Genomic DNA, 11,188 nt, shown 5'->3' on the forward strand with positions numbered 1-11,188 from the left:
CCTGTACCACTCCAGTGGGCGTATTTGGGACTGTGATATGTTTAATTCAGCTCCTCCACCACTGTGCCTCTCCACTCAAGAGTCATTCCTATACTATAGGCACTGAGCTGGAAAATCAACACTGCGCTAGTATAAATACTTCATCCTTAATTCACTTTTTAACCCATTGAGCAAAATGAAAAGGGAAAGACAGCGCTCTGTGCTTACTCTTCTTAGATCCCAGACAAAAGGTGTGTTTAATGGCACTCCAGTTATACAGGAGACGGTGGTGCCCAGGGTTCGAGCAGATCTATGTGCATCCTGACAAACAAGAGTGTTTCAGAAAATTGGGAGTTAAAATGGGGTACTTTGCCCTTTTTCAGAGAAAAGTGAAATAGAGCCTCTTATGGTGAGTCATAACTGCACTGGAAAGGGATTGAGAATAAAATGAGCTAGAAAATTACCTGCATTGAAGACAAGACAGACCCTGTTTCACACTAGCGCAATGACTTTGAAGGAGCAGAGCTTTGTTTACTGTGTTTGCTTCCAACCAAACTGACCTTTCAGCTACTTTACCAGCATTGCAGAAAGAAGCTTGGCTGGATCTTATTCATGTAACATGCGGTTTGCTGACATACTGAAACTAAACAACAATCCCAGTCTCAGAGACAATCATGGTGGGGTTTTCAAGTGGTGATGCTGCTGGCACGGAAAGCATGAATATTTGCAGGAGGGTCGCACATGTGCACACAACCTTAAAAAAGGTTGGCACAAAAGAACAGCACTGGTGCAAAGGTGTTAATTAGAGATCCAGCTGTGAAATCTTTTGGGCAGTCGTCATGCATGGTGTGTGTTAAAAGAGGACGTCTAGTCTGTCCCAGTAGTACAGTATGTGGCTATTCAGGCAGAACTGAATTATTCAAAGGTGACTCGGCAGATATTCTGCACAGTAAGATATGCAGGTATCATCAGCATATTTTAAAAGTACCCAGTGACTGCTCACTCCTTATCTCAACTCGTAGAGTTCCTACTGCATAAAACAGCTGGCATTCACAAGGAAGATCTATACTGTACAACAGCATGCATATACATGCTGGCTATGACATATGCAAAAGTGGGGAAGCAGATAAGACTCCTATCATATAGCAGTCTGATCCATTTCGGAAATCACAAAATGCAGGATTTGATCAAATCCAACACCAGGTGCAGGACAGGTCCAGCTTTGTCAATTCAGTTTAGTAAATTAGCAAAGACAGACATGCAACACGGCACTACAAGGACCGCTACACTGCAGCTTGTAAAACCTGAAACAGATGCAATTTTGCAGTGCAAATGGATTCTTAATGGCTTTCCTTCAGCACTCAGTGAAACACAGTGTTAACCCAGGACTTTACTGCGCAATGCGAAGACAGATGTCAAAATGTTTGTTGCATCGGGATCAGTCTCCTTGCAGTTTTTTACAAGAAGCAGAAATCTAATTACGTGAGTGTTTGAAATTATAGATGCAGATATGAGAGGTACATGAGTCAGCATCCACTCCACCAACCTGACACTCTGCAGCGGCAAAGCAAAACAATTTCACCTCCTGCTCTGTTCCCAGCACTCCACAGTTTATTACAGCTGTGAATTAACCCTCCCACTTTCATATGTGAATCTAAACTCCAACTGGCCTTTGAAACATACAGTAAACACGGCAGAGTTTTAAAAAGGTCACAAAAGGTCCATGTTCAAGCAGTTCCAAACCAGACAAAAAAGTCACTCAGTGTGGGAGAGGAGAAAGACACACCTCGGCACAAGGTGACACGAATATCGCCACCAGTTTTGAAAATAATGAGCCTGAGCAGGGGATTACATGAACGACAGTGATATTTGAGATCAAGAGTCTGCTGCCACTGGTGAGGTGTAATCGCTTGAAAATGGGAGGATAACGTGTGTTAACAAGACTTCGGCGGTCTTCTCTAATATATTTTATCCTTTAAATAGATAGGTCAGTTAAGAACAAATGCATAGTTATGATGATGTCCCAGAGTTCCATTTATGTAGCTGGACTTTTACTGGGAGACCCTGAGTGCGGTACACTGGTCAAGGGTACAACAGCTTATCGCCCTCTTACTTTGTGATTTGAACCCAAACACCTCTGGACCAGAGCCCTAATCTCTGCCCCATCCTGCTGCTCCCTTGGTAAAACATTAATAAAAAATGTAAAAACTGGCCCAGTTCATCTCAAAATGAACTGATAAATCAAATGCTCTGTCTGAGCTGGTTTCCATTAAAAGACTGTGGTCTGAGGCATGGAAGAAGGTTCTAGTCATGTTGCTGAAGATGATACACTGGCTTCTTTCAAGAAACGGCTGGATGAGATTCTGTACTTAGGAGAGGAGAGACAACCTTACACAAAGGGTTGTAGGAGTATGGAACAAGCTGCCAAGTCAAGTTGCTGAAGACAACTGGCAATTTAATTCCAAAGCAATATTCAGCGCTCCATGCGTACTGAGCTCAATTCACATCTTATTTACTAATTCAAGCTTATTTTAAGAGCCACAGCTCACAGACAATGTATGTTCCTGTTCTGTCTCCCAGAGACATGCATTGCTTCAGAGTGATAGTTTGGGTTTGAAAGAGAGAACAGAGGCCTAAGCCAGAAATTTTCTTTAAATTACTACAGACTATTTAAAATTAAACCTAGGCGTGCTTATCATCACATTAAGTGACTTACAGTACACTCAGTAGGCACTGACTGCTCAGGAACATAACTGAAACACATGAGATAAATGCATAAAAACAATCTGTATCTCAATAAGACGAAAAGATCCAAAGTGAATTACAAGAAATGAAAAGAGAATAAAAATAAGAAAACAAGAATGGAGTAGGGATATATATAATAGGACAGAAAAAATGGAAAGATGCTATAAGTGAAAAATAAAAAAGAATATTAGTATTGTAAGTAAGTTACGATTATTACTTCATGAATCATGATAATCACGCTTATAAGTTAAAAACGTCTTACTTTACTCCTACACAAGTGCGACAGGACAGATCTCACGTAGATCAAGCAAACGCCTTCATTCAGTTCTACTCTAGTGTATTTTGGGATTCTGTTTCCATTCATGCCTCCATCTCAGTTTCAAGTGTGTTCAAGGCCCCAGATGCCTTTGTGGTGAACGGAAAAGGTGACAGTGGCGACACTGCATTGTTGCAGCAGACCTGGACGCTGCTGATGAACACGAGCAAGCGGAGCTGTCGCTGCGCGCCCCAGCGAAGCAGGAGGGCCCCTGGGGTTCGGGCAGGCGGACGTGCCAGCGCGGTCTTTCCGGGGGCATGCCGTCGGGACTTTCCTGGCCTGGGTACCGCTCTGATGAGCCTCAAAGACCCCTTTTGCCAGCAGGACCCCCCGTTAGAATACGAGACGCTCGACTCTTGAAACATCAAGACCCGTTGTGACGGCACAGGTTCTGTGGAAATTGCATCTACAGGTGTGTGCATTTCTTAACATCTGGAATTAAATCCCAAAATCAACTCTTTGAAGTCCCCCCCCCCCGTGAATGACGCATTCAGTAATATCATGTCTGGAGTGCATATTGAGCACTTTTAGCTTAAATGCTGCTGCAATAAATGAGGTTGTTTTTAAGCTGGCATGGACAAGGAGCCACTGGTACTATCTGAGGACTGGAGAGGAACTTGGGGTGTCAGGTGTGCCCTTCACCGCTCCACAGCCCACACCTCAATTTTGAGCTCCCCACGCTCCCTCACATCAGAACAAACAACCAACCCCCCCCCAAAAAAAAAATCAGGGATAGGGGATCTCACGAGCACCCCTTGAATTAAAAAGATGCAAACGGATTTTGACTTTTTACAACACCCTTGAGAAAACCTCATTGTCTAAGAACAAAGGAAGTACAACTCTCACTTTGTCACCCGGCCCTGTATGCCCTAGGTGTTACACTAAAAAGGCAGAAATGTGTGTTAGCTCTCATCTCACTATTTTAACCAGAATATCTCAGCACTTCCACACCTACTCAGTGTCAATTGTTACATACTACACTAAGAGAACAGTGAATTGTTTTGACAAACATGTCAGATTAGGGCTCAATTTATATGCATAGGGTAAATACAAAATCTTACAGAGCGTACTGTATGCCAAGAAACAGAAATACTATCAGTGCCAATGGGCTGAGTGCAATGAAGACTGTAAGGAGCAGCCTGCTTAACCCTGAAACTGGTGCCCCGACTTAAAAGGGGAAACTGGTTGGGAAGCAAAACTTAAACTGTCCTGAACTACAGGGCAGATTCACCGTGTGCTTCAAACACCTCCGTCACGATGCATTGCCAAGCTCAGAAACCTTTGATCTGCGCAGCTTATTCAATGAGATCCCTGCTACACGCACTATTCTGGGGGCTCTCTACAACATCCATGTGGAAACACTGGTTTTAGGCTGTGAACAACATGGGGCATTCAGAAATATCACGTCTGGAGTCATTCATTGTTAAATACTGCAATGCTACTTGGATCTGGTTGAGGGGGGTGTGTATAAATGTGTATTATAGGAAGTAAATAATACAGAAAAATACATAAAATATTAGCCCAGGAAAAAACAATGACCGTAGTTTGTAAAATGTACTGTGACAATGCAGAGACGTGTGGATTTGGGGCAATTAAAACCATTTCTAACTGCAGTTTGGTATAGAGATTTTATTTTGCACCCGATTTCCACTTAAAATGGTTACTGTTCAGTCGCGCAAAATCTGAAAATTTGACATGAGCTGAATGAGACAGTGCAGGCTGCGGTTGGACAACAGTTAAAGGCGGGCACTAGGAAGAAAACAGACTCTCCGGCACCGCACCCAGAGCCAGAATCACAGCCAGCGTTTTCACGTGACGGTCCCGTCAATAACGTCGAGGACGTGCTGCTTAAGAATCGTCGGACAGGGACTGGGGCACTTAAACAAAGTTTGCCCCGAGCTCTTTGCAGAAATGCTCTTCCCAGAGCTACAAAAGTGAAGTTTTTCCTACATTGCAAAACCTGAAGTCAGGCACCATCCCCTCCCCTCTGCAGTTTAAGAAAGTCAGATCAATTATTCTCCCCACGTTTTTAGGATTAGATTCCATCTCTCAGACAGCAAACCTAGTAGATTGCATTAGAAATAGCACTGCTAATCAATAAAGAAATATGGGGTGTTTGGTAAGTCCTATACAATTATTTCTTGATAGGTTCGGCTTGTGGGTAACTGTAAAAGCTAGACTTGCATCATTACAAGGAACTTGCTCCTGATCCTCAGCGGTACTTGTCGCATGTAGCAGGGACCTCTGCTGTCCAAATCGCTGATGATGTGTTTACAAATTTGGTTTTCATGAAAGGCGCTGCAGCGGTGGAGCCCGGACTGCCCAAACTTCACCGGCTTTGAGGAGGCCGGTGTTCATGCATTCTGCTCACACACTCCCTTCGCTCACTGACGAGCTGCGAGGCCTGAATGAGCTGCTGCAGAGAGGGCCGAAGCCACAGGAGCAGGCCCACTGTGAGCAGCTCAGCCATGCCCCTGCCACACACACCAGCAAGCCCTGGAGGCACCCTCCTCCTACCAGCATTAAACAGCCAGCGTTAAAGGCCTGCTCTCTCCCAGAGCGCCTAGGGAGAGAGCAGAGCGGAGGAGCACAGAAAATCACAGCGCTGTCATCCCAGGAAGAAGTATCGGGGATCAGAGCCTGAGGAAACGGAGCGATCCTGATTGATCTTGGTCCACTACACGTGTCTGTGCATCCCGCGAGCAATATCAAACACCCGTTCTAATTCATTCAAGGATCTTGAGAAGGAAAACACAACAATGATACAGAATAGCACACCAACGTGAAGGTATCCTCTCTTCCTCAGATCTTCCCGTTCCCTCTAAAACTCACAAGCTGCCTGCTCAAGCAAAGTGTGCAAGCAGCCATGCTGTCTGACAAAGGGAATGAGGAGGTAGCACTGAAATCAGGGGTCCTCTGGGGGGCTGCGTGTCAGCCACAGCGCACAGCTCCTGGGAGTACCCAGGACTGGGGGTGGGTGGAGGGGGGCCCTGCCTTCATCGCTCAGCACATACACCGGGAGACAGTCGGAGCCACACAGCCACCGCACAACTCAATGTCTGCAGAGGCAGGCGCGCGAGTTGTAATTAATACAGCCTGGTTAGTTTAATATAGTTTCGTGAACGCAGGCCAAATATAGCCTTTTTTGGAGACTCTAGTTACATTTCAGAAAATCTGTGTCAGTTCAGTTCTCAGATTCAGTCGAATAGCGCGGGGGCGACTGTCTCAACACTGGGCCATGCTCTTTCACTGAAGGGGTTCTGTGTTACTCCTCACAGGAGAGGCTTGATCAGATAAATCCCAAGAATGCGACAGAATTCACAATTAGCAGTCGGGAACTTACACTGAATAGCAAAACACACCAAATAATTCACATGCTAAAGTTATTCCTCGGACTGCTGCAACAGCTCCAGCCTTTCAGCGGAACCTCCGCTGAAGTGACGATGTGCACCAGAACACTCTGAATCTTACTCGTAATAGAAACGGAGCTAATGCTGTACCTCTGTGGAGAGCCGGTACTTAATAATTAAACAAGCAATAAGCAGTTGAAGATTACACAACAGGAGACCAATTTCTCTAGGCAAACAGGCAAAGTTCTCATCACGCACCTCTTCTGACCTGTGTGGATTCTCAACTTCTCTACAGTACATGCAGTCCTGGTGGCGCTGCCTGCAATGACTTGTGGTTCCTTGTACTAGACCATAGGTCACCATATGTCAACATGAACTATTTTAGAAGAGAGAAAAAGGCAATGGATTTCTGGCTGTAATAGATTATTGGAGAGAGATATTGCAAGAAGAGATCATAGTAGCTATGAAGGACTGACGCACATTACTGTTAAGCAAATAGATGCTAAAGCGACAATACAACCCTTAAGAAATGCCTGAACCCCGAATCAAGAGACCTGAAGAAAGGTTTCATTAATAGTAATTAAATTCCATGTTGTTGCACTCAATGGGGCTGTATGACATGAACACTGCTGTTTATAGAAGTCCCCTCTCTCTCCTGTTAGAAGATGAGGCTGTTGTCTGATGTGATCTGGGTTTTGTTTTCTTAAAAGTCACTGTCTGGGTGCAAAGTGTCCGAAAGTCGAACCCTTTAGATCTGTAGATGAATCTGACAGGCAGTACTGGAGGTCAGTGGCCCTCTAGCCTGTTCAAGTCCACAGCAGTGGCCACAGTGCTATGTGCTTCCTGTCAGACAATCCTTGAACGTCACCACAGGGCTGGTTAAGCCCATTCACAGGGGGCTAATGACTTTACAGAAGGAGGACGTGGCCTTTGTTAAAACGCTCTGTGCGCTGCAGCAATGGAAAAATGTTGTGTGGCGCAATGGAAGCAATCCTGTCTCCCACTTGGCTTTTTTCCTGACCGTAGAGGACATCCAACAGGATCAGATCACAGCCCCTCCTGAGTTTGGATCGGATTTTGCTTGTCACCTGTTCCGAGCTGCCCAGACTGCCACATCTGCTAGGAACCCTGCCTTTAGCAGCTTTTGAAATCCTGCGTCTTATTCCATGCACTCCTGGAATCGAACAACGCACACAACACAGTCCAACCTTCACATTGCCTGTCCTTATAAGGACATATCATGTCACACAAAGTTTAAAACAACACATCCAGCACGGGAATAACGTATGTATCTACGCCGTGCAGCATAATTACGGACGTGAATCACACACAGCTCATATTTCCTTGTTTCGTGAGAGAAACGGACTAAATGAAAAACGCTGTCACGTACTGCATCCAATTAAAAAGAGCTGCGCTGAAAGAATACAGTTCTCATGGGGACTTTTTTGAAGCTGAAAAAGGAAGCCTCCCTCGCAGTCTGCTCTATTCCTCCTGCCGCTCGCCCTAGCCATGACACTCCTGAGCTGGAAAGTGTGGAGAGGGGTACCTGTTGTGTAACCCAAATCCATATCCCAGGCTATGCGGACAGCCAGAGCGAGCCCCCCACACAAGAATACTGCCAGCAGCCAGGACAGACACTTCACAGGCGAGTACAGCAGTAGCAAAGAATGCCACTCATCACGAAGCGTCGCCCCGCTAACACTCCGGAGTCCTGCCCCGGCTCATCCGACACCCACCCCAGTCACCGCCACCCCTGCAGCCCCTCTCCCCGGCTGGGGCTCTGCACGAGGGGCAGCCCCTGCCCTCGCCGACAGATGCAGCCGTGCCCGGGCTGACTGACCCCGGCAGACCCCTCGCGCCCTCACCGGCTTAAGTCTTCACAACAGGTCACTCGAAACTTGCCATCTGGCAGGGCTCGCGGGTCTTCTGTTGAGCGCCGCTTGGAAAATAAGAAGGCAGCGGGGCTGCTGAGAGGGCGGGCGGCAAGAAGCGGGGAGAACTGACTGTTGCTCTTTGCCATCATATATTTTCACTCACGCTCCCACAAACTAGGCACCAGCAAAATGCCCTGCCTTTCAAAAACACAAGACACACTCTCAACACCGTGCATGCAGTCACCAAAGTGAGGTACATCCTCTACCTAGACCCTAAACCCTTCGAGTAGGGTTCAAGAGGATGCCCAGTCTGTGATGGGAATGTAAAATGTTATCCTCTCTGTCTGCCTGGCCCTCTGCCCCCCCTGCCAGAGCCCCCCTGTTACCCTGCCCTCTGGTCCCATACCTTGCGCTTGCGGTCTCGGGATCGGTTCCTCTTGGTCCTCTTCTCCTCCTCTTTCTCCTTCTGCTCCTGAGCCGCCAGGGCTTCCAGGTCCTTGTTCTTGCGGAGCTGCTTCGCTGCCTGTGCCATGCTGCCGGCGAACGCTGTACCCTCCGACCAGGCGGACCGTCCGAACGCACATCAACCGCGAGAGCCCACGCCGAGGTGCGCTGCGCCGCGCTGCGCTGGGCTGGGCTGCTCCGGGCTCCCTCTCCTCCCTCTCTCTCTCTCTCTCTCTCCTCCTCCTCGGCACGCTCAACACTCTGGCTCTGGCTCCTGAGCGGCTTCCTCCAGCTCCTCTCTCCTTCTCCCTCCACCCCCCCCCCACCCCTCACTCCTCCTCCTCCTCGATTCCTCTGCACCGGCCGCCGAGGACGGGGAAGAAAACCTGGGCAATTCAAATTTCCACTTCTGCTCTTGCCGTTGCTGTGGCCAAAAAAATTGTGCAAATCCTTCCCGCCCCCCCCCCCCTCTAGCAGCACAGAATGGCTTCTGTGTTTACGCTCCGGGATGCAAAAGATGCTGTGTGCACCAGAGCCATTCTGGCGCTATACATTATTCACCAAAAAAAAATGCACACGGTCTTTCGTTTTGCCCAGCTCCTCCACTCTGTAGCCCTGCCGACGACTTCTTAGCAGCTGCAAAGGGAGAGCGCAGGACCCATGCGCTGATGCAGTGTGCTGTAATTCAAGCCCTGCCAAACTCCCTGCCCTGCTCGAGTAGGGACCTTAAGGACGGCAGGAGAGGATGCCTTCCGCGCCCCTCTCTGCTTGGCTTGTCATGGACGCAGAAGAGCGATGGACTCTACTTGCTGGCTTTATTTGGGGTTTTTTTTGCACTGGATCTCTCTCGGTCTTTACCTCTCTTCCTCTCTCTGCAATGCTGCTGATGCAGGCAAAAAAAAAAATTCCCCAACATCTCTCACACACACACTGTCGCTCGCTCGCTCCCTCTCTCTCTCTCATTCACCGCTCATTTCAGAGCCAATAAACAGGCACGAGAGAGAGAGAGGAGGAAAGAGGGGGGAGCTGATAGAGAGAGAATCAAAGCAGTAGGGTTGATTTTATTTCAGTCCTCTCTCCCTCTCTGCCTTAGATCTTCTGCAGGCACTGCAAGAAACTGTGGGGCATTGCACAGGGTTCCACAGCTACAAAGACGAAATGCAATGAAAGTTAAACCTGTTTTGAAGTCTCAGAGCACAAGAGTCACCCCCCCCCCCCAGATGTGACTGAGATGATTATGATGTTTAGACTTCACGCCGAGCAGAGCCACGGAAAAAAATCTTTTTCAAAAGACAATGCAGTCCGGCACGTCCACTCAGACCAGTGCAAGTTTGTTCCCTTCTGTTTCCTTGAGGGGAATAAAGAACCTTACCTCTCATGAATATTAAGAAATGTAACAGGCAGGTCGAAGCTGTTATTATCGGTTTAAGAATTGACAGTTGCACACGATTCATTCAATGATTTGGGGTACGAAAGGAAATATTCAGAATGAATAAGGCTGTTTAAACCGATCACTTGACTGTCCATATGTGGGCAGATTAGGGAAACGACAAACATTCTCTCCAGACTGTAATGTGTTATTGCAGGTACACTGCATTGTTTCAGCACTGGAATCCATCTCAACAGCAAAAAGTGCTTCTTTGCAGTCCGCAGTATCAGTGCTGCCTAATGGCCAGGTCTCAGAGCACATTTCTTTGGATTTTTCTGGGAATTTGAAGTGTATATAGTTCTGAAGGCATGGATTTTAGGTGCTGCGGTTCCTTATTACACAAGCCGTGTGAGTGGTAATGAATAAAATATGTTTTGCGTTATAAAATAACACAGTTAACTGTGCGTGTTCTCACAGAGAATGACTATTCCATTATACCTTTCCACTGCTGTCATGTCAGTCCTGACCAATGTTCCGAATGCTTACTTTAATTTTTAACATGCCTGTTCTTACTCGTTAGCGATGCCTTACTGATGTTGGGCAGTCAGTCCTTGAGTGAGCACAGACGTCATGATCAGAATCACACCTCAGGTTTGCAAAGAAATCTTAGATGCATGTTGTGCGGGATTCTGTTCTATTCTGCTGTAGGATTCGGAATTGTGCACGATTCTGCTGTAGTACAGAGCCTGTTTGGGTTTGGAACAGTGTGTAGGCAATAATCCAGATACACAATTACAGACTTACCAGATCTGATTGGCACCTATTTATTAAGGTTTTAATTGGCTTACTATCCCATTGGCTGTTTGTCTGTTGTCTCTCCTGTCACCAACAATTTTTGCATTGAGTAGTACAGGCCAAAACCACTCTGAAAAGACACCTCCAGGATGAATGTATGAAAAGCTAAGCCACAAATCTAAAATTCCAAATAACAGGTCATTCTTTTATCGATTATGTTCTTAACAGCTACAGAATATTAGTAAATTGTAAGAGGATTATAAATCCTTTTATACTATTTTGCAAACATGGTACAATATTATATGCAGAAAATACT

General features: G+C 46.7%; 1 protein-coding gene across 7 annotated transcripts in view; it reads right to left on the reverse strand.

The window, feature by feature from the left end:
* Window positions 1–9,607, reverse strand: part of ank1a (ankyrin 1, erythrocytic a) — a 148,416-nt gene extending 138,809 nt beyond the window's left edge. For 3 of the 7 annotated variants that reach the window (XM_069182229.1, XM_069182251.1, XM_069182227.1), the window contains exon 1: window positions 8,671–9,017. In XM_069182229.1, the coding sequence (XP_069038330.1) occupies window positions 8,671–8,796 (126 nt within the window). In that variant the 5' untranslated portion in view covers window positions 8,797–9,017. Of the gene's footprint in view, window positions 1–8,670 lie in introns of all 7 variants that reach the window. The other 4 variants (XM_069182240.1, XM_069182230.1, XM_069182263.1 and 1 more) reach the window with 2 other exon arrangements.
* Between the last annotated feature and the right edge of the window lie 1,581 nt (window positions 9,608–11,188).

This window comes from Lepisosteus oculatus, chromosome 2, assembly GCF_040954835.1.
Source record: "Lepisosteus oculatus isolate fLepOcu1 chromosome 2, fLepOcu1.hap2, whole genome shotgun sequence".
In the NCBI taxonomy this organism is placed as follows: domain Eukaryota; kingdom Metazoa; phylum Chordata; class Actinopteri; order Semionotiformes; family Lepisosteidae; genus Lepisosteus; species Lepisosteus oculatus.